Raw genomic sequence first — 21,323 nt, forward strand, 5'->3', positions numbered from 1 at the left:
GCGGTAAGAGCGGACCGTGCCGACGTGTCAGTACGTCTCGGGGAGGAGCGGCCCGAGCGGCCCCGCCCGTGTGCGCAGCAGGGAAGGGAACGGAAGGGCCGGGCAGGGCGGGCTGGCTGACGCAAGGCGGCGGCGGGTTGGCTCAGCCCGCCCGTGATGCGCTTCCTGCGCCGCGGCCATGGCGGGGGACGTGCTGGGCAGGACGGCGGCGCTGGCCCTCGGTGAGAGCCCGGGGGTCCGGCCCCCGCACCCCGGCCCCCCATCCCCTCATCCTCGCACCCCCCGCCCGTGCCGGTGCCCCGGGGACCCGGCGGTGCTGCGGCTGGGGGGGCGCACCGGGAGCGGCCGCAGCGCCGGGCCCGCCGGGCCCTCCCCGAGCACGGGGGGGATCGCTGCGCTTCTCATTGCGGTTCCGGCCATGGCCGAGCGAGCGCTGCTCTGGCTGCTCCCCAGGCCCCGTCTCCCTCTTACCTGCTCAAAGCTGTTCCCGGGAGGGCTGCTCCTTCTGGTTCCCGATGTGCAGCCGGTGGCTCCCGAGGGTTCGGTACCTCGGGAGCCCTTGAGATTTTAGCGAACACACTGCATGGATTGATTTTGGATTTTTTTAAGTGAAATATATGAAATAATTCTTATCCTGAATGACCAGCTGGTGCCTTCGAAGGGTTATCACTGCTGATAACCATCAAGATTTGGTATAATAGAAAGGGTTGGGTTGGAAGAGGTCTTTAAAGATCACCCTGTCCAGCCCCCTGCAGTGAGCAGGGACATATCCGTGCGTGTCCAGTTTCCTTCTCATAATGTTTTTTTTTTTGAGTAATTGCCCGTGTTTGTCATGTATCCCAGAAGAGCTGTATGTGTCTGAACGAGAGGGCAATGACTCCACTGGTGATGGGACGCAAAAGAAACCATTCAAGACTGTGTTGAAGGTAGGTGTGGAAAACACATGCTTTGTTTGGCAGTGTGGAATGTGTTCTGGGGGAAGTGATGGCCCTTGTATTTTTAAATGTGAGTTTCATACCTGTTTTTGCAACCTGAGCAGGAGCAAGGTGCCTGCTCAGGCTCTATAAGGATGATTTTGGTTCATTTTGGCTATTTCCCCCCCTCCTTTTTAGGCGTTGATGACAGCAGGAAAAGAGCCATTTCCTACAATTTATGTGGATTCCCAGAAAGAAAATGAGGTGCTGTGGCATTGAAGGGTTTTCTAGTGGGAATTATTTACTGCTTCTTGGTGTGAAGGGACACAATGTAATCTGCTCTCTTTTGCTCTCTCCTTGAATTCTTTAGAGATGGGCCATCATTTCCAAATCACAGATGAAGAATGTCAAAAAGCTATGGCACAGGGAGCAGATGAAAAATGAAGCTAAGGAGAAGAAGGAGGTAGGTTGCAGAAGGAGCAGAGCACTCTTGTTTTCCAAAAACATTACAGTATCATCATCATTCCTGCCCCTCTGAAAGAGCTGCAGGTTGTTCCTCACTGGTGCTGTTGTTTCACATGTTATTTACAACTGGCCTGCTTACAGCTATTTAATAAGTTATTTTTTTTCAAACCAGGCAGAAGATCTCTTGAGAAGAGAGAAGAACTTGGAGGAAGCCAAGAAGGTTGTTATCAAGAATGATCCCAGTCTTCCAGAGCCCACGTGTGTGAGTATGATCCTGTGCCTTGGCACATGGTCTGTGCTAGGGCATCTGGTCAGCACAGAGATTGTGCTGCTCTGGGGTGGGGTCTGGATGAACTCTAAGAGGTGGTGAACCATGTAATGAACCTATTTAATGGCTTTTATTCCCTGCCTCACAGGTGAAGATCAATGCTCTGGAAGCTTACAGAGGGCAGAGAGTGAAGATTTTTGGCTGGATCCACAGGCTACGGAGGCAAGGTAGAGCACAAGCATTGTTGAGCCTGTGCAGGGAGATAGAACAAGTACAGTGGCCTTCAAAATTTGGACACAGAATGGGTCTGACAGCACCTGGTCTCAAATTTTTAAACCAGTTAGGAGCCTTCTTTGGTTGATCTCAATGATCACTGCAACACTGACAGTTCCCCCTAATGTGTGGACATACAGACATTTCTTTGTTCAAATCCTATGGGATTTTCAGTTTGAAGGCTAGTCCTGCAGAATTTCCTCAACTTCTGTGTTTTAAGCTAGTCCTGCCAAATGAGGAGCTAACCAGCACCTGCTCATAGTGAAACCAATTTCCTTTTCTTTTTAACTAGGGAAAAATCTGATGTTTATTGTCTTGAGAGATGGCACAGGGTTTCTTCAGTGTGTCCTTTCTGATGAGCTGGTAAGTTGTGATGATTGTGTTCTGTTGTGAATTGAAGAGTTCATACCTTATCTGGTGTTCTCCTATTTAGATGTTGTTAAGTTCTCCTCAGCCTACTGTCTCAGCCTACTCCTCAGCCTACTGTTCCTGTTAAATTGTGTGTCCTGCCACTGCAGTTTGCCAGTGCGAGAGCTGTTTAGCAGTGACTGTGTGCTAATCTGTGACTCCAGTGGATGCCAGGAAAGATAGGAATGGAAACTCGCTCACCTGTGCCTTTGTCTGTCTCGCTGCAGTGCCAGTGCTACAACGGGCTGGTGCTGTCCACGGAGAGCAGCGTGGTGGTGTATGGCACGCTGAACCTCCTGCCCCAGGGCAAGCAGGTACAGGAGCTCCTCTGGCTTCTCCTCCTCCCTCGTGGGTCATTTGTGTCCTGAGGGAGGCACAAGCACAGGTGGGAGGAATCATTGGATTATTTTGGAGGGAATTAGGGCTAGAGAAAGAACAAAACTGTGCTGTCCAGTGTGAGACAGGTGTACTGTGTGACTGTTCTTCTTCTGCCTGAAGCCATTTTCCACTGATAGACAACTCCTAGACTATAACATGGAGGGCTGTATTAAATAAATGGCGTGGCTTCATTTTCCTTAACAGGTTTATTCAGTTTTTATATTTTGTGAGGCTAAGAATTTTTTCACATCTCTTTTACTGTGGTGTGTTTGTAGGATCGACCCAAGGTTAGGTAATGTGAGCCTCCACTATAACATTTTGGTAAAAATCTGTGGGTTAGCCTTTTAAAATCTGCATTTGTACGCAGAAAATGACAGTGAACTGAAATGGTTTTAGTTCAGCCTGCCGGTTGAACTACAAATGCCATTTGTCGGGGTGGAGGGCGGCTGTGACCCACACGGGGGAGCTAGTGAGAGCAGAACTCAGTCACAGACTGGGTTGGAAGGGCCTTGCAGCTCATCCAGTGCCCCCCCTGCCACGGGCAAGGACACCTCCCACTATCCCAGATTGCTCCAGGGCCCATCCAGCCTGGCCTTGGACACTTCCAGGAGTGAGACAGCCACAGCTTCTTGGGGCAACCTGTGCCAGGGCCTCACCACCCTCACAGGGAAGAATTCCTAATATCCCATCTCCCGTGCCCTCAGTCCATGGGAAGCCAGTCCCCCTTGTTCCATCACTCCAAGCCCTTGTGAAAAGACATCTAAGGGGCAAGCAGTGGACTTTTTCCCCAGTGTTTGTTTCTCTCCCATTGGCAGGCTCCAGGAGGCCACGAGCTGAGCTGTGATTACTGGGAGCTCATCGGCCTGGCCCCGGCAGGAGGGGCTGACAATCTGCTCAACGAGGACTCAGAGGTGGATGTGCAGCTCAACAACAGGCACATGATGATTCGAGGTGAGAACATGTCCAAAATCTTCAAGGTGCGCTCCATGGTCGTGCAGGCCTTCAGGGATCACTTCTTTGCCAACGGATACTATGAAGTAAGTGTGTGTTCCCTGGTCAGCAGGTGACTGCTCTAGTGCCGACTCATCCATGTCCTCAGTTCTTCAGTCAAGCAGTGACAGCCCTGTTCTCTTACAGGTCACACCACCAACCTTAGTGCAGACGCAGGTGGAGGGAGGCTCCACCCTGTTCAAGCTGGATTACTTTGGTGAAGAGGCATACCTGACCCAATCATCCCAGCTCTACCTGGAGACCTGCCTGCCAGCTCTGGGAGATGTCTTCTGTATTGCTCAGTCCTACAGGGCTGAGCAGTCCAGGACCCGCCGGCACTTGGCAGAGTATGGGCCATTGTCCTTATTTCTTTTTAAACAGTTTGATTTCCTTTACAGTGTGGGAGTAAAAGGGGGTCAAATGTGTGTGTTTGGGTTGTGGGTTTTTTAGATGAGTTTGTTTCATAGCCAAAAACCTGTTGCTTGTGTTCAATGGTGTGGCTTTGTTTCAGGTACACTCACATTGAAGCTGAATGTCCTTTTATAAGCTTTGAGGATTTGTTGGACCGTCTGGAGAACTTGGTGTGTGATGTTGTAGACAGAGTCTTGAAATCACCTGCAGCGAGCTTACTGTACGACCTCAACCCGGTAGGCAGCAATGGGAATAGCCAAGAAAATAGGATCTTAAGCCTTGCCTACTCAGCACGTTCCTTTGGGACATGCAGGGCATGGCAGTGAGCTTACTAACTATTTGTAATGGCAAGAAGAATATTAAACATAATAAGAATGAAAAAACTGCAAGGCTGGTAAAGACCAAAGCAGGGAACTGTGGGGAAGATATTCCCTGCTAGTGTGCTCCAGAAGCCAACAGTGTGCCAGGATTTATGGAAGTGTGTGCTGTGCCAGTGGAATAAAACCCTCCATCCCAGAGATCGGATATCGACCGGCTGGTGCTTGCTGGTGGAGCATGAGGGAGTGATGAAACAAGTGGTGTTTCAGTTCCTCCCCTGGGACATGGAGCCCTAAAGTTCTGGAAATACTTCCTTATCTTTCCTCCCAGGTGATCTGTGAGATTTACTGGGCTTGAGATGGTTATGTTTGGGTCCAGCTTAGTAGTACTGAGCTTAATTTGTTCATTTAAGTGATAATTTGATGATATGTGAGCTGGGAAAGGTCATGGACGTGCTGATCAGCTAGAAAAGTACCCCTTTTAAAATGGTGCTCCTCCACCTGTCTTTGCATTTATCCACAGGATTTCCAGCCCCCCAAACGTCCCTTCCGACGCATGAACTATGCTGAAGCCATCGAGTGGCTGAAGGAGCATGATGTGAAGAAGGAAGATGGCACTTACTATGAGTTTGGGGAGGTGTGTCCCGCTGGGAGCTGGAGTAATGTCATGTAGGAATGCAGCTGTGGGTTGTGATTTGACCTGATGTCCTTTAACATTGGGATAAATACCTGTGTTGTCACCTGTCATCAATTCCCTGACCACACTTCTCCAGCATGTGAGACACTTGTTTAAAGGAGCTCAGGAGAACTTGACAGCATAGCCAGGATTTTTTTTTCCCTCGGTTTTCTGTCTCATCTATTGGGGAGACTTAGATTTTAATGGAACGATTTTTTTTTCCCCCTGACATGTGGGTTTTTATTTCTTCTAAAATAAGTTTGTTTTAAGAATTTAGGTACATTAGGATGAAAGTGTGTACGTGTGCAGTGTGAAACTGTCCCATTTCATGCCCGCTTCACATGGGACTTGGGTATGGGCATAGTTTTGGCACTGAGTATGACTAAAGCCTGCTCTAACCGTAGGACATTCCCGAAGCTCCCGAGAGGCTGATGACAGACACCATTAACGAGCCCATCCTGCTGTGCCGGTTCCCTGCAGAGATCAAGTCTTTCTACATGCAGCGCTGCAGCGACGACTCGCGCCTCACCGAGTCTGTGAGTCATTTTACCCGCTGGGGTAGCTTGGAGCAGTGGGGACGTTGGGAGGGCGTGAGTGCTCCAGGAAACTCCCTGGAGAATCCTTGCCAGGCTTTGTCCCGGGTGCCTTGGCACGGCTGTCTCGGGCCGTGCCCGCTCCCCTCTGCGGCGGCGTTGCTGTAAGTGGGCCGTGCTGTGGTGCACTGCAGGTGGACGTGCTGATGCCCAACGTGGGCGAGATCGTCGGCGGTTCCATGCGCACTTGGGACAGCGAGGAGCTGCTCGAGGGCTACAAGAGAGAGGGCATCGATCCCACGCCCTACTACTGGTACACGGATCAGGTCAGTACAGCACCCGTGCTGCTGGGCTCAGACGGGAGTTGGGGCTTCTCCCCTCGTAGAGGGCTCGGCTGCTTTTGTTTCTGGTGGTATTACTGCAACTACAAATTACTAGAAAATGTGTAATATCTCCTCCCTGGGTTTCACAGAGAAAATATGGTACGTGCCCTCATGGAGGATATGGTTTGGGATTGGAGCGGTTCCTGACCTGGATTCTGAACAGACACCACATCCGAGATGTCTGTCTCTATCCACGCTTTGTCCAGCGCTGCAAACCTTAGCCGTCCTTGGGAAAAATTCCTGGAAAACTGAGCAGCTGATGCTTGGGAAAGAATGATACACGCTGCTGTACTACAGCCTGTCTGACAACAAGACTTCCTGCAACCTGTTGCTGATTCAAATACCACTTTAGGATGTGAAAAGGAAACAAACCAAAACTTCTTTTTTAAAACAAAATACTAGTAATTAACTGGAAAAAGCCTTAGAAAAATTGTTTAGGTGCATTTATGCTCTTGAGTCATCACAAAACAAAGATCCTGATAAGTTGGCATTTCGAAAACAAGATACACTACTGCTTTTAATTTCTGTGACTTAAAATATGCTGGGCATTTGATCATTTTATTTTAAAATTTGCTTTAATTTTAATCTCTTTTCTCTTGGGGTTTCTTGTTGGGGAAGTCAGGAGTTCAAGCTCATGAAATTCCCTAAGAGTGCCCTGTGAGAATGTTACGGAGAGGCATGAACAAAGGGTAAAAATGGGAATAAGTATCTTGAGCACTGCACGTTTTTAGTTCCTGCTGACTTTAATGGGGGTTCTCTGAGTTGATTCAGTAGCAGGGTGTGTAGTACGGTGCACAGAACTCCACTGTGAGAGAGGCGGGTTGGGTCTGGGGCTTTGGGGTTTTTTGCAGATTATTTATTGCTCAGCAGTGCTGAGGCTGAGGCTGGCGAGGCAGGCTTTGCTCCCTTTCCCAAGAGCTGTGGATGGAGCACTGCCGTGGGTCCATGCACACCCAGCTGGACGTGTCTGATGGCTCCTGGGCACGGGGGGTTGTGGTGCCTTTTGCTCCCTGTTTGCAACCAGAAATGAGCGCCTGAGACCCGGAGGAACAGTGACTGAAACACATTGGGTTTTCAGACTGTAGTCCCAGCAGTGCTTTCCCGTGTCACGCTGAGGTGTGTTCATAGAGCAGCTCCCTGTCCCTTGTGCTACTGCAGCTGAGCAGCTTCCCTGGCTGTAATGAACTTACCAAATAGGAATAATGAAATACTTCATGTGTTGAGTCATTGGTATCGTTTCTAGTCATAAAGCAATTCCTTTAACAGAGAGAAAAGTAAAGGTAGGTGCATCATTTGCCACCTGCACTGAGACTTGAGCTGGATTTGCCATTCACTCCTGGAATTGTTGAGCTGTGGATACCCACGTTTTTGTAATAAGTGATTGGTTTTCTTCATCTTGCATGTTATATAAACTGGTCTAAATCAGCAACCAATAAATTACGGCAGCAGAAGCTGGTGTGCAAGACAATACTTGACATTAATGTCTGTTCCTTTTACTGAGTCTGTGGAGCTTGCTGTTTGATATAGTGTGGACAAAAACCCAGGAAAAGGGAAATTTCAAGTGCAGTAAACGTATCCCAAGAACTGGCATGAGTTTTTTTTTCCCTTTCTAAACAAAATCCTCACTAATTAACTTAAAAGCATGAATTTTTCTAATTTGGAGGGACCACCTTAGCTGCCCAGTGAAATGTGCTGGAGAGAATCAATGTGGTGCTGACTGAGGTTGCCGAAGCAGCAGTGCTGGGGGGAGCAGCCTGGACTTCTGGCACCAGGTAAAGACTTTCCAAAATACTTTCCTTTTAGTGCCTGAAGTGATGGGGAGGGAGAAGTGTCAGGAAAAGATGCTTCTAGAAAAACACCCCTTGTGTGGGATGAGTTCTCAGTCCTTAAACCTGACAGGGCTGAGCTGCTTTGTAAAGGTTAAGGGCCTCCTTATCAGGGGAGCTGCTAGAGGGAGGGCTGGGGACTTAAGAAGTGCTCATGGAAGAGGCAGATCAGATAAGGAGCTTAAAAGGTGAGGGATGAAAGATGCTGTGGAACTTACCAGAGACTGCTGTGCAGTTCCCTCGGCAGCTGGTGCAGAGAGGTGGGGTGGGATCTGGGAAAGATGCTGCAGCTGCTTGGAACACAAGAGAACCTGCATTTATTTTTATTGGAAAGGGAAAACAAGCCTGCAGAAGAGAAGAAAATGTATAATCAGAACTTGGGTCTCCTCATCCTCACTTTCATTTTCTTTCACAGTGTTTTCAGACAGTCAGATTGGTAATTGGATTAGGAACTGGTAAACTGGGCTGCCAGCTCTGGTTTCAGGACCTTTCAGCCATGTCCCTGGCAGCTTTGGGATGACTATCCTTTAGCTTTGATTAAATTACCACTCCTTACATACACTATTTTATATTTATCTGTGTTAAATTATGCCTGGCCCCACTTTGTAAGGCACTTTTGAGGAGAACACGGTGCTGCCAGCCTTTGGCACCGAGAGCTGGCTCTGCCCTTGGCCTGCTGAGACGTGGGATGCAAGCCACCCACAAGTACAGGGTAAGTGCTGTGGTGTTTGTTCCTTTGTATTTAAATTGCAGTATCATTATCATAGAATCATCAAGTGCAACCACCAACGTAGCACTACCTCTGGAATTCCTAAACCACTAAACCGCATCACCCAGTGCCAGATCCAGATGTCTTTGAAACACCTCCAGGGATGGTGACTCCGCCACCTCCCTGAACAACCGTCTCCAATGCCTGAATTCCAGAGCCTGAATTTCTACCGGGAATGGAGGTTACCAGGTGAGTTCCGTGCTCCTGCACCAGCATTTTTTACAATAACATTTTAAATCTCTTTCTAGAAGATTTTGCAGTTTTAAAACGTTTTGCAATTTAGAGCGTCACTTCGTACCGGGGATCACTCGCCTTCATTCCGTAGGAATGTTCATTCCACAGGGGCTACGGAGGGGAGCCAGGGCAGCGCCACTTGCGGGACACCCGGCCCCGGCCCGCCGCCTGCTCTCCCCGGCCCGCCCCCTCTGCCGAGCGGGTACCGGGGCGGTGCCGGGGCGGTGCCGGGGGCGGTGTAAGGCGGGGGGCGGCGGCAGGGCTGTCTGAGGGAATGCGGGCGGCCAAGATGGCTGCTGCCGCCGTCGCCGCCGGGCGTCACCGTGAGTGTGAGGGCGCCGCCGCGATGGCGGGAACGGGGCCGGGGGGCGGCGGGGGGCCCGAGGGCTGACCGGACACCGCGGGGACCGCGCGGGCGTGAGCGCGGCGGCGGCGCCGCCGGCACCGCGTTACACAACGCCCGAGAGGCGCCTTTCATAACGCTGACGGCGCCGGGGCCGTGGGGCCGAGCGGCCGACGGGCTTACCGGGGCTGCGCACGGTGATGGCGGCTTCCCGCCGCTGCGCTGAGGGGGGCTGCGGGCGCGGGGTCTCCGCGCCCACCCGCAGGGCTCTGTCCGGCCGGGGCGAGCGCGCCCTTTGCTGCTGCCGGCCCAGCCCGGCCGCTGCTTCGCTGTGCGGCTGTGTCCGGACCCTGCTGCAGCTCCTGCCAGCCCGGCCGCTGCTTCTCTGTGCGGCTGTGTCCGTACCCTGCTGCAGCTCTGCTTCTCTGTGCGGCTGTGTCCGTACCCTGCTGCAGCTCCTGCTGCTTCTCTGTGCGGCTGTGTCCGGACCCTGCTGCAGCTCCTGCTGCTTCTCTGTGCGGCTGTGTCCGGACCCTGCGTGCTCGTTTGAAAGGAGCCGCTCTCCTGTTTGAAGGTGTTTGTGTAGAGATGCTGCCGGTGTCGCGGTTCGCTGCAGGTGCGGCGGGAGCTGTGGGCCCGGGCGCAGGGCAGGGTCACCGCTGCCCTCCCGCCGCTCAGCCCTGGCCGTGCAGCGCTCGCTCTGTCCCTGCCCAGAGGCACCTGTGAGCTTACCTACCCCAGTACTCGCTTTAGAGTTTGATACTGTAGTGACACTTCTAAAACATATGAGAGAACACTTTTACCAATGCTCCATCTAGCTGGGACCATCCTCGTTGCACGTCTCATTCTGCACTGTGTCCTTCATGATGCAGGTGGAAACGTGCATAAACCTCACCCTAAGTCAGACAGTTGCAGAATGTCCTGAGTTGGAAGGGACTCCTGGTCATTGATCAGCTCCTGGCCCTGCACAGGACACCCCAGCAATCCCACCCTGTGCCTGAGAGTGTTGTCCAAGTGCTCCAGGAGCTCTGGCAGCCTTGGGGCTGTGACCATTCCCTGGGCAGCCTGCTCAGTGCCCAGCCACTCTCTGGGCCAAGAACAAAAGTTCTCACAGTGCAGAAGTATCAGTGCATCCATTGAAACTTCCCTTTTTATTGTTCTCTGTAGTTGGCATATAGTGCCAGCACCTCAGAAAGTAATAACCCAAGAACTGGAAGTAAAAAGGGATTATTTGAAAAGGACCTTTCCAGTGTCAGCGATGCTTGAAGTTCTTTAGTTTGCAGCCTTTTGTATCAGTGCAGATGCAGGCATCCACAGCTGCGCACTCGTAATCCCGAGTAAGAGGCTGGATTTGCAGGATGCGTTTCGTTGCCATTGATTTCAGCAGGTTTTGAGGCTGTTCAGAATCTGTTCAGGTTATTAGAGAACTGTGAGCTGTAAGATGCTCTTCCCAGCGGGTGGGTTGGCTGCTGAGGAGCTCTGTGCTGTTGGGGCTCAATTGCTGCTGAGCTCCTGTGGTCTGACAGGGGAAATGTCACACTGAACAATTGCTGGAGAGACAGGGATGCAGAATTTAACCTTTTTTTTTTTCCACCATGAGAAATTCACACTATTTTTGCACTATAAGAATACCATGTAATGATGATGAACTCCTGAGGAGAATGAAGTGTGCCTTGGAAAAGGCAGGCTATAACCAGCATGGAATTGTATGGAATGGGTTGGAAGGAACCTTAGGGTAATCTAATTGTGTTCAGCTGCAGGGCCCCTGACATAAGGATGTGGAGATGCTGGAGTGAGTCCAGAGAAGGCCACGGAGATGCTCCAGGGCTGGAGCCCCTCTGCTCTGGAGCCAGCCTGGGAGAGCTGGGGGTGTTTAGCCTGGAGAAGTGAAGGATCCAGGGAGAGCTTAGAGCCCTTTCCAGTGGCTGAAGGGGCTTCAGGAGAGCTGCAGAGGGAAGTGGATGTGGCAGACTTGTAACATCCTGGGGTTTGTGTGATGCTGAAATCCAGATTAATAGCATCACTGGCTGGGTAGTGAGAAAGAAGGTGGCCCAGATCTCCAGGGAAATGGATTCTGGAGTTGCTGCTCGGTGTTCAAACAGGAGCAGATGTCTAACCTACATTGTAGACATGGTGTGGAAATCCTGCCCTTGTCTGGGGTTAGCCCAGGTGTGTCTGACCCATGAGGAGTGACACAGTCTGGCACTTATTCCTCAGGGTCAGCCCCTTATTGCTGCTCAGTTGTCACCAGTTATTTTGGAGTTGTGATTGGAACTCACAGATGTGCAAGGCTTTGGTTTGGGTTTTGGTTGCTGCCTGGCACCTGCAGAGCTGTAAGTACAGAGTGTTCAAAGAAAGGCAGAAGATTGTGATTTCCTGATTTGCTTTGATTCCAGCCCCTGGAGCCGGAGTGAGAAAACGCCGAGCTGGCCGTGCTGCCAGCGGGTTTGTTTGTGGGGCTGTGGGGATCAGCAGTTGTGTCCCTGCAGGGTTTGTTTTTTGGGGCTGTGGGGATCAGCTGTTGTGTCCCCTCAGGGTTTGTTTGCGGGGCCATGGGGATCAGCTGTTGTGTCCCCTCAGGGTTTGTTTTTGCGGGGCTGTGGGGATCAGCTGTTGTGTCCCCTCAGGGTTTGTTTTTGCGGGGCTGTGGGGATCAGCTGTTGTGTCCCCTCATGGTTTTTGCAGGGCTGTGGGGATCAGCTGGTGTGTCCCCTCAGGGTTTGTTTTTTGGGGCTGTGGGGATCAGCTGTTGTGTCCCCTCAGGGTTTGTTTTTGCGGGGCTGTGGGGATCAGCTGTTGTGTCCCCTCAGGGTTTGTTTTTTGGGGCTGTGGGGATCAGCTGTTGTGTCCCCTCAGGGTTTGTTTGCGGGGCCATGGGGATCAGCTGTTGTGTCCCCTCAGGGTTTTTGCGGGGCTGTGGGGATCAGCTGTTGTGTCCCCTCAGGGTTTGTTTTTTGGGGCTGTGGAGATCAGCTGTTGTGTCCCCTCAGGGTTTGTTTTTTGGGGCTGTGGGGATCAGCTGTTGTGTCCCCTCAGGGTTTGTTTTTGCGGGGCTGTGGGGATCAGCTGTTGTGTCCCCTCAGGGTTTTTGCGGGGCTGTGGGGATCAGCTGTTGTGTCCCCTCAGGGTTTGTTTTTTGGGGCTGTGGGGATCAGCTGTTGTGTCCCCTCAGGGTTTGTTTTTTGGGGCTGTGGGGATCAGCTGTTGTGTCCCCTCAGGGTTTCTGTGGGGCTGTGGGGATCAGCTGTTGTGTCCCCTCAGGGTTTCTGTGGGGCTGTGGGGATCAGCTGTTGTGTCCCCTCAGGGTTTTTGCGGGGCTGTGGGGATCAGCTGTTGTGTCCCTGCAGGGTTTGTTTTTTGGGGCTGTGGGGATCAGCTGTTGTGTCCCTGCAGGCCGCAGGTGAGCAGTCTGCCGTCTCTCTCCGCAGTGCTGAGGAGCCGCGGCCAGCTGCGGGTGCCGCTGCGATGGAGAGGCCAGGCCACGGCCGCCGCGGTGACGGAGAGCGCCAAGCCGCAGGTCCAGCCCCAGGAGCGGTGGGTGTGCGCCGGGGCCGTGCCTGTCCCCGATAGCAGCCACGGGGCTGGGTCCGCTCTGCCTCTGTGTGATTGTGTATCTGGTGCCTGCACTCCCCCGGCCTCGTGTTCTGCGGCCTAGGACGGCCGTGTTCCTGCACAGCTCCGAGCCCGGGGCCCGCGTAAGGCCTGAGGCACTGCAGGAGCAATGCAAGGACATTCATTATCATTATTGTTTGAAGTTCTGGTTCCTGCTCCCTGGGTTTCATTCAGCAGCCTTCTGATACACGCTCCAGCAGAAAGGGAATGGAAGCTGAGGTCCCGAAACATTGAGGCAGGCCTGGGCTCCTCTCAGTGCCCTGTTGTAAGACTTTGGCTTTAACAAAAGGGCAAAACTCCCTGTGCAACCTGAGCCATCTGCTGGGAAGTGAGGTCCTGGTCTGTGGGCTCCCTTGGGCAAGGGAAACAGTTCCATGGGGAAATTGGGTGAGAGCTGTGATCAGCAGCCATTCTGTAAATGCTGATACCACCATCTGTGCTGCTGTGCCATGTGGGACGTTATCCTTACAACAGTGTGCCAGACCTGCACCCGGATAGGAAATCCATTCTGGAACAACCCAACCCAAACACAACTGGCCCTGCAATGAATTTGTCTGTAGAAGGGCTTCTTGCTGCTGTCACTGCTGCAGGAGATGAGATGTGTCCCCACAGTGAAGACAGACTTGTTGAGTGGCTCATCTGCTTTCCAGGGAAGCTGCTGCTTGGTTTGGTTTGATTGAGCAGCTGAGATCCTGTTTCATAACCTCCCTTAGAGCCAGCAGCTGCCAGACAGCCTTCTTAGTGTGTCTCCACCTAAAGTTTGTGTTACAAAGTGGTTACTTTTTAAAAAAGCAAAGGTCATGTAGCTACTTGTGTCTGGCCATTCCTGTTCCTGGCGGAAGTGTTTACATAAGCAGGAGGAGCCTTGGGATAGGAGCTGCCTTTGCAAAGGCAAATGTGGGAGGATGAACCGGTTGCTTTGTCATCATAATAAAAATAAAAGCAGTGGGTCACTAGGATTTGAAATATCTCTTGCTTCCCTAGGAAACCTAAAACAGGAATCTTGATGTTGAACATGGGAGGCCCGGAGCGGCTGGATGACGTCCACGATTTCCTGCTGCGTCTCTTCCTGGACAGAGATCTGATGACCCTTCCAGTTCAAAAGTGAGGAGCACTGGGATCTCCTGTGGTACAGGCAGTGTCGGATGTTGCTGTCCGAGCTGTAGGCTCGGATATTTACTCCTGTGGAGAGCAGCACTCCCTAAGGCTGCTTCACCCTGGGAGCAGTCAGTGCGAGGGACAGTGCTGGAACCCTCTGGATTAGGCGTGCCATGGCTGTTCTCTTTTAACTGCAGGCTGAGGTGTGGGGAAGGGTGGAGCAATGGAGCATCAAACAAACCACGCCGCTTTGCTGTAATTTGCGGAGATTGCCAGGGAAAACTTGCTGCAGCAGAGCTCTGGGGAGGGGGGTGGTTTGGGCAGAGCTGCTAACACGTCCCTCTCCAATGCTCCAGTAAATTGGCTCCGCTCATTGCCAAGCGCCGCACCCCGAAGATCCAGGAGCAGTACAGCAGGATCGGCGGGGGCTCCCCCATCAAGAAGTGGACAGCGGTGCAGGGAGAGGGCATGGTGAAGCTGCTGGACAGCATGTCTCCTCGCACTGGTACTGCTCTGCTCAGCCCCCCACGGGCCGCTTCTGCTCGCTGTCTTGGAACCGTTTGCTTGCAAAGCAGCTTTGGCTTCTTGGTTTTCCTTGTGGGGTGGTGTGGATTTCCTCCCTGCTGGGAAGTCATGGCGAAGATAGTGCAGAAGGGATTCCATTCGTTGTAAGGTTGTTATCGAAGGCTGGGCTCGGGGAGCCACCTCTGTCTCTCCTGTGATCATGGGAAGATGGCTGTGGTAGAACAAGTTTGTTATTTTCAGGTGTCCAAAGGGAGGTGCCAGGAGTGTCCCTTGGTGTGTGGCACTGCCAGGCATCGTGCCTTGCCCTGTAAGCCCTGCTTGAGCCTGAGGAAGCCTGCACTGAAGTCAAGTGGCTGAGGCTTAGAGGGGAAGAAAGGGGAATGTATTTCATGTGAACCACTAAGGCGGGTATGGGAGGGTGTTCAGAGTGGTGTTCTCAGCAGCTGCTTCAGGGCTGAAAGGAGGACAACTAGAGAAAAGCCAAGGCTTTGTAGATGAGCAGTGCAGGGCACGGCTGAGCGATAGCAGCGAGCCCCACCCGGGGACACAGCGGGAGATAAGGCTGGGCAGTTTGGCTGGCGTGGAAGGAGATGCTCTCTCTGCCAGCCCTTCGTGGTGAGAAAACTTCAAACATGAATACAGCCTCCTTCCCCCGTCTCTGCGTCGCAGAATCCCTCCCAGCAGGGAGTGCTAACTGGTGTGGGATAGCCTGTGCCACTCTGCCTGGTAGCGTGACTGTGGTGGGAAACGGGTGCGGATGCTTCTGTCAATGTCCTTCCATGCAGGGCTGTTTTGTAGCTCTTCGTGGCACCTGCCTCAGGCTTGGCTAGAAAAGGGCTAGAGGAAAAGGACTGCTAAAAGGGTGTGGAAGGTTAAAAGCACTGTTCTTGGAAGGCTAGAACCAAATTTATTTCATCCATTCAGAATGTGGTGTGTCACTGGTGCCTTCACTCAGGTGATGTTCAGTCCTTTCTGCACAGATGTGACTCCCTAGCTTAGTTCGAGCTGCGGTCCCTGCAGGTACAGTCAGAGCCTGAGGCCTGCTGTGTCATCCGAGGCAGGAGTGCTCTTGGAGCAGGAGCCCTGAAGGGTCAGCCTTGCAGCGGGTTCTGCAGATAAGGCTTGGAAGGTTTATCTGCTCTTCCCAGTGTCCTGCTCCCACTTGCTTTTGTTTGGTGACCACTCTCTGCAGTCACACCCTTCTCTGGGCACCTCTCCCACCTGATAAGTCCTTTGGAGGCTTCTTTTGTACTTGACAGCAGCTGCAGTTTAACAATAGAATGCGCTGAGCACTGCCAACCATTTCCTTCAGCATCCCAAGTGACCGTGCAGAGCACTGTGTTCTTTCAGAACGGCTTGGATGTGTTGGATGTGCTTGCAGACAGCATTTGGGAATATGGGGTGCTCACAGGTAGCACTTTGAAAGTGCTGAGCCCTCTGAATGAGCAACTGGCAGGAAGTGCTGGCGCCATGTGAAATGTGGCAAAAAGAAATACTTCTAGGGTCATTTTGCCTTGATCTGGGGTGAGCAGCAAGTGAAACCTCGGTGTGTCAGCAGCAATGCTCTCATCCTAAATCCAGACACAGCTCTGTACCAGCTACTGGGAGGGGAAGTGACTGTGTCCAAGCCAAGATCAGGACAGGAAGTCACTATTATTTAAACAGCCTGTGTACAGACACCAGCGCCTCTCTTTGCTGCCCATGGTCCTGAACAAAACGTGACACTGCGAGGGTATTGCTTCCAGGCTGGCCGTGTCCTTTCCCAGGTTAAACTCCTACAGTCCCCGCCCGGGTTAGTCAGACTTTTGTCTTTAATGCTATTCAAAGATGTTAATGAGGTTACTGGCTCAAGGGCTCCTGAAGTTGGGTCGTTATTTGCTGCTGCTCCCAGCTGGGAGCTCTCCTGCCTCCTGAAGAGAACTGGGGCTGACTAAACCTGTTTTCTGAGTCCTGCATAAATGTATGGAGTGGAGCCCAAGCATGGGACATCTGCTTCCTTCAGAAACCTGCTAAATGTTATTTCAGAGCCACTGACCCGGAAACGCTGAAAAAGAAACTTTGCTTTTGTTCTCCTAAGAACCTCTGTCTTCCACTTATAAAAAACAAAACAGCAAACCTCCCCTGCCTGCTTCCCATCCCCTAACCAAGCCATGCTCCCAAAGCTGACACCCAAAAGATTAGAGATAAAAAACGGAGGAACCTGAGATGTCCTCAGAGAGAATCATATTGCTAATCATTGCCAAAATAAGGTGTTAAAGCCATGAAGCTTTTTATAAAAGCCCTCCAAAATCAGGATGGGAGAGCACATGTCCCTGATTCACTGCTCTGCTGCCCCAGACAGCCCCTTGGGGGTTGGGTGCCATCGGAGCAGGTGTGCTGGGCAGGGAGGGCAGCTGGAGCTGTGGGCTGTGAGGGCATCGGGGTGTTCATTTAGCTTCTCGTAGCAACACTTTTTTACTTTTATGTCCTTAAAATCAGGACTTGCCTGGTGAGACACCGGGGCTCTGTCCAGGCTGGGAACTGCGCCTCTGCTAAATGCAGGAGAAGCAGGCCAGTAGTGTTCCTGCAGAAGCAAACCGTAATATAAATCACTTTTAAATTCTAATCACAGCCAATGTGATTGGCCAGAAATGTGCTTGGCCAAAGAAAGGGCTTACATGACAGAGCTTTACCAAAGCAGCCAGAAAATGAACAGCAAGCTTATTTCAGCAGTTTCAGCCTGCCTGTTGTTGTCTGTTTTACACATAACGACGTGTTCCTGCGAATTCTCACCTTTTCCTGCAATTGCTGTCCCGGTGCTGGGGCTGGCAGCGCCTCACAAGTACTACATCGGCTTCCGCTACGTGCATCCGCTGACGGAGGAGGCCATCGAGGAGATGGAGAGGGATGGCATCCAGAGGGCCATTGCCTTCACCCAGTACCCCCAGTACAGCTGCTCCACCACAGGTGAGCGCCTGGGCAGGGCAGAGGTGCTGCGGGCAGGGGGCTGTGCATGTGGGTAAATCATGTGAGCTCTGATCAGACTGGTGCATTGTGTGAGATATACATATATATATATATATATATATCTGGGATATAATTGTTCCCACTGGAGAGGCTCAGCTCTGATTTATGGTTGTGTTTTAATTATGTAGCATTTTAAAATATGATAATCGCTTGCTGCCAAGCTGTTCCAATCTGACAGCTTACTGGTGGCCTGGCTGAACTTGTGTTGTTCACTCTCTGTTTCAGGAAGCAGTTTAAATGCCATTTATCGCTACTATAACCAGAAAGGGGAGAAGCCAAAGATGAAGTGGAGCATAATTGACCGATGGCCCACACATCCCCTTCTCATTCAGGTGTGGATCTGAAGGCTTTGAGGTTTATATATTTTCTTTTAGAATACAGAAATAATACTGAGGAAGGGTAACAGGAAGGCTTCAATCTGAGGGTGCATTTTAGTTGTGTGATGAAATGAGTCTTGTCTCCCATGTCTGAAATTACAGGAGAAGGAGGGTTATTTCATGCACTATGCTTTGGCAAGATAATGTGTGAAAGCAACCACTGTGCACATCCTGTTTTAAAAGCTCGGTGATGTTATCCTAATGGTGGTGGCTGGAAGGAACCTCTACAGGCCATTCATCCAAATTCCTGCTCAGAGCAGATCTGTGATCAGCACACACACAGATTGTGTTGGTTTGTCAGAGCAGATCTGTGATCAGCACACACACAGATTACGTTGGTTTGTCAGAGCAGATCTGTGATCAGCACACACAGAGATTACATTGGTTTGTCAGAGCAGATCTGTGATCAGCACACACACAGATTGTGTTGGTTTGTCAGAGCAGATCTGTGATCAGCACACACACAGATTGTGTTGGTTTGTCAGAGCAGATCTGTGATCAGCACACACACAGATTATGTTGGTTTGTCAGAGCAGATCTGTGATCAGCACACACAGAGATTACATTGGTTTGTCAGAGCAGATCTGTGATCAGCACACACACAGATTGTGTTGGTTTGTCAGAGCAGATCTGTGATCAGCACACACACAGATTGTGTTGGTTTGTCAGAGCAGATCTGTGATCAGCACACACACAGATTATGTTGGTTTGTCAGATTCCCCTCTGGCAGCGCAGAGTAATTCCTGGCTGTGGCAGGAGCAATTGAAGGGAAGCCTTCACGCTGCTCTCTTTCCAGAGAAAATGGCTCTTTGGTCTTTATCAGGGAGCTTCTCCTTTCGTGTGGGTTTGCAGTTTCTGTGGTGTGCTGAACAGGTGAAAAAAGCGCTGGAGGCAGGCGGGGTGGAACTGCCTGTGCTGGTGATGCTCCCTGGACACACTGCCTGAGTGTTGTGCACCCTGAGGGAACTGGGGAGTTCTTAAGGCAGCACAGACATGGGAGCTGCCTGTCTGCATCACTGAGAGCAGGGATGCCTCCAGTGTTCCCCACTCAGGCCTTTGTTTCTGTTTCCCTGAGCAGTGCTTTGCTGATAACATCCAGAAGGAGCTGAACCTGTTCCCACCAGACAAAAGGAAAGAGGTGGTCATCCTCTTCTCAGCCCACTCGCTGCCCATGTCTGTGAGTTACCTCGGGGCAGGGTGTGGGCACACAGCTGTGGAAAGGCCAGGCAAATCTGGTCCTTCCCTGGTGTTCACTGATGCCAGAGGTGTGCTGTGTTTGTGGTGCAGGTGGTGAACCGCGGTGATCCCTACCCTCAGGAAGTGGGAGCTACTGTCCAGAGGGTCATGGAGAAGCTCAACTACTCCAACCCTTACAGGCTTGTGTGGCAGTCCAAGGTAAGTGCTCAGGGAAGCTGAGCAGGTAAAGCCTGTGCAGGGTCTTACTGGACTGAAAAAAATATAGCTTTACTTACATTTTCGGTTATTTTCTTCAGTCTTGTTCAGGCCAGCCCAGGTTCTTTCCTTTGAGATGTAATGGTGGGAAGTGTGTCTTCATTAAACATTCAGTGGAGAAAGTGAGAAGTACAGCCAGAGGCAGGGAAATAAAAATAACTATTTCTATCCCATCCATAACTGCTCTGTCATCCTGCCTAAGGAAATGTGGGTGTTTTTTGTAAGAATGATTTAAAGAGCGTTTTTCCTTTATTTCTGCTTTTTTGTTCCAGGTTGGACCAATGCCCTGGCTTGGTCCCCAGACAGACGAGACCATTAAAGGCCTGTGCCAGCGAGGAAAGAAGAACATGTTGCTGGTCCCAATAGCATTTACGAGTGACCACATTGAGACACTGTATGAGCTGGACATCGAGTATGCCCAGGTTTTAGCCAACGAGGTGAATGCTCTGTGGGCTTGGTCCCTGTTTGGGTAGTGCTGCTCTGAAATTATTTCTCCTGGCTTGCAATTTGCCTTGTAGTTGCTTCTTGCAATATTATTTGGGATTAGCTTTATTTTCCTGTAAATCAAAAATTAATCTGAACTGGCTTAACCACAAAACAAGTGGGAGTTTGTCTTTCTAGATTTAGATCTTTAAACCATTACAAATATTGCTCAAAAACAATTAATTATTTTTGGCAGCAAAATGTAATGTTGCCTCATAGTAATTTTTGCTGTACTGAAAACCATGTTACTGCATTTAATCCTGTCATTTTGGGGCGGCTTCTGAATGAAGTGGGAAGATTTTGAAGGCTACCCGGTAAAGGATCAGATTGACAGGTTTAACTTTTCCCTCCTTATTTTTGATTCAGTGTGGAGTTGAAAACATCAGAAGAGCGGAGTCTCTCAATGGAAATCCACTGTTCTCCAAGGTATCTGCTGTGTTGCAGTGGCTGTAAAGGTTTGCAGTTGTGTTTCCTGCCGAGTGGGGATGTTTTCAGGTAGCTTTAAGGTATTTGGAGTTTAAGAGCAGAAACGGAACCCCTTGTACCTAATCTGCCCAGCACAGAGGGGTTCACTGTACCGCAGTCCGTGGTTTTGTGAGAAGGGGACCCAGGGTGCAGGCTGGGGTGGGGGGATTGCACAGCTGGATTTGCTCCCTCTGACCTTTCCCACCCTCCCTGCAGGCCCTGGCAGACCTGGTGTGCTCCCACCTGCAGTCCAACGAGGTGTGCTCCCGCCAGCTGACCCTGTGCTGCCCGCTCTGCGTCAACCCCGTGTGCAGGGAGACCAAGGCGTTCTTCAGCAGCCAGGCCCTGTGAGCCGGGCGGGCGGGACGCTGCCCCGGGCAGGACGGGCCAGCAGCCCCCGGGCTGGGGGCTCAGTGCTGCCGTGTCCCGTCACAGCACGCAGAACCTGCCTTCGGGGCAGCTCTTCTCATCTTTTCTTCGTTTGAGAGGAGTTGTAGGAAGTAGGGAAATAAGGGCATTTATCCTGTCAGGTGTGAGATCTCGTGTCATCCGTGGCGTGAGCCCAGCAGGACGCGCTGAAAACCCTACACAGCTTTTTTACAATTAGCTTCTATTTCTATGCAGGGATTTACTTGTATGCAGGGTGGTCACAAGTTCATGAACTTGCCAGGTCGAAGATACACTTATTTTGGTTTTGCTTAAGGTGCACTCTGACCAGCACAGTCTGTTGTCTGTTCTGAGAGGGACTTTGCAGCTGGCTTGGAGACTTTGGAGACCAAGTTACTTCTAATGCTTTTTAATAAGGTGTGTGTATATATAATATTTTTTTTTTTTTTAGAGCATAAAGATAAGGCTTTGTTTTGGTTTGGTTTTCTCCTGCCAGAAACTTCCTGTGAAAGCTTAGCTGGGATAGTAGAACGCACAAAACTTGTTTACATTTTCTAGGAAAAAAATGTTCATTATCTGCAGGAAAGTATTTAAAGAGCGTAAATTGAAAGGAATTACCCTGCTTGAATGATGCTGGAGAATTTGCTCCATTGAAACTGCCTGTTTCAAGTCTAGCAGAAGCATGTGTGGAAACATGTTGGCTTATTGGTTAAGCAGGATGGCTTTTTAA

The 21,323-nt window shown here is 51.1% G+C and overlaps 2 protein-coding genes and 2 long non-coding RNA genes across 8 annotated transcripts in view; 2 read left to right on the forward strand and 2 right to left on the reverse strand.

Annotated features, from left to right (window-relative positions):
• Positions 1-2,618, reverse strand: part of LOC128822571 (uncharacterized) — a 29,312-nt gene extending 26,694 nt beyond the window's left edge. Inside the window, exon 1 of the long non-coding RNA XR_008441494.1 lies at positions 2,530-2,618. This is a non-coding gene — a long non-coding RNA (uncharacterized LOC128822571). The remainder of the gene's footprint in view (positions 1-2,529) is intronic.
• On the forward strand, positions 108-7,484 carry NARS1 (asparaginyl-tRNA synthetase 1). 2 transcript variants are annotated; one of them, XM_054004315.1, is made up of 15 exons: positions 108-221; positions 847-926; positions 1,113-1,178; positions 1,285-1,377; positions 1,552-1,641; positions 1,796-1,874; positions 2,213-2,283; positions 2,556-2,642; positions 3,522-3,743; positions 3,844-4,043; positions 4,208-4,343; positions 4,948-5,061; positions 5,505-5,636; positions 5,828-5,959; positions 6,106-7,484. In XM_054004315.1, exons 1-15 carry the CDS (start codon positions 179-181, stop codon positions 6,235-6,237), a joined length of 1,677 nt encoding a protein of 558 aa, XP_053860290.1. In that variant the 5' UTR covers positions 108-178; the 3' UTR covers positions 6,238-7,484. The 2 variants fall into 2 exon arrangements, with proteins under 2 accessions (XP_053860290.1, XP_053860289.1); XM_054004314.1 differs by having other exon boundaries at positions 109-221; positions 844-926.
• Positions 2,607-9,436, reverse strand: LOC128822572 (uncharacterized). Of its 2 annotated transcripts, none has more exons than XR_008441496.1 (3): positions 9,372-9,436; positions 8,061-8,187; positions 2,607-2,692 (listed from the first exon to the last, which is right to left on the reverse strand). It is a non-coding gene; the product is annotated as an uncharacterized LOC128822572 (long non-coding RNA). The 2 variants fall into 2 exon arrangements; XR_008441495.1 differs by lacking the exon at positions 9,372-9,436 and adding an exon at positions 8,910-9,085.
• FECH (ferrochelatase) lies at positions 9,101-21,071 on the forward strand. 3 transcript variants are annotated; one of them, XM_054004316.1, is made up of 11 exons: positions 9,101-9,168; positions 12,617-12,722; positions 13,785-13,904; positions 14,255-14,403; positions 17,235-17,369; positions 17,655-17,761; positions 18,885-18,983; positions 19,094-19,201; positions 19,531-19,695; positions 20,108-20,167; positions 20,423-21,071. In XM_054004316.1, the coding sequence occupies exons 1-11, from the start codon at positions 9,120-9,122 to the stop codon at positions 20,555-20,557; spliced, it is 1,233 nt and encodes a 410-aa protein (XP_053860291.1). In that variant the 5' UTR covers positions 9,101-9,119; the 3' UTR covers positions 20,558-21,071. The 3 variants fall into 3 exon arrangements, with proteins under 3 accessions (XP_053860291.1, XP_053860293.1, XP_053860292.1); XM_054004318.1 differs by lacking the exon at positions 12,617-12,722 and having other exon boundaries at positions 9,126-9,168; XM_054004317.1 differs by lacking the exon at positions 9,101-9,168 and having other exon boundaries at positions 12,623-12,705.
• The last annotated feature ends 252 nt before the right edge of the window (positions 21,072-21,323 follow it).

The sequence above is a fragment of the Vidua macroura genome, chromosome Z, assembly GCF_024509145.1.
Source record: "Vidua macroura isolate BioBank_ID:100142 chromosome Z, ASM2450914v1, whole genome shotgun sequence".
In the NCBI taxonomy this organism is placed as follows: domain Eukaryota; kingdom Metazoa; phylum Chordata; class Aves; order Passeriformes; family Viduidae; genus Vidua; species Vidua macroura.

What these genes read in the sequence shown, in the direction of transcription:
- NARS1 (XM_054004314.1), top strand. Translation starts at nt 179, where the DNA reads ATGGCGGGGGACGTGCTGGGCAGGACGGCGGCGCTGGCCCTCG. An exon ending in ATTCCCAGAAAGAAAATGAG is followed by an intron (nt 1,179 to 1,284) that starts GTGCTGTGGCAT and finishes TGAATTCTTTAG; the next exon opens with AGATGGGCCATCATTTCCAA. An exon ending in TCCTGCCCCAGGGCAAGCAG is followed by an intron (nt 2,643 to 3,521) that starts GTACAGGAGCTC and finishes TCCCATTGGCAG; the next exon opens with GCTCCAGGAGGCCACGAGCT.
- FECH (XM_054004316.1), top strand. Translation starts at nt 9,120, where the DNA reads ATGCGGGCGGCCAAGATGGCTGCTGCCGCCGTCGCCGCCGGGCGTCAC. An exon ending in CACATCCCCTTCTCATTCAG is followed by an intron (nt 17,762 to 18,884) that starts GTGTGGATCTGA and finishes TTCCCTGAGCAG; the next exon opens with TGCTTTGCTGATAACATCCA. An exon ending in CCCACTCGCTGCCCATGTCT is followed by an intron (nt 18,984 to 19,093) that starts GTGAGTTACCTC and finishes TTTGTGGTGCAG; the next exon opens with GTGGTGAACCGCGGTGATCC.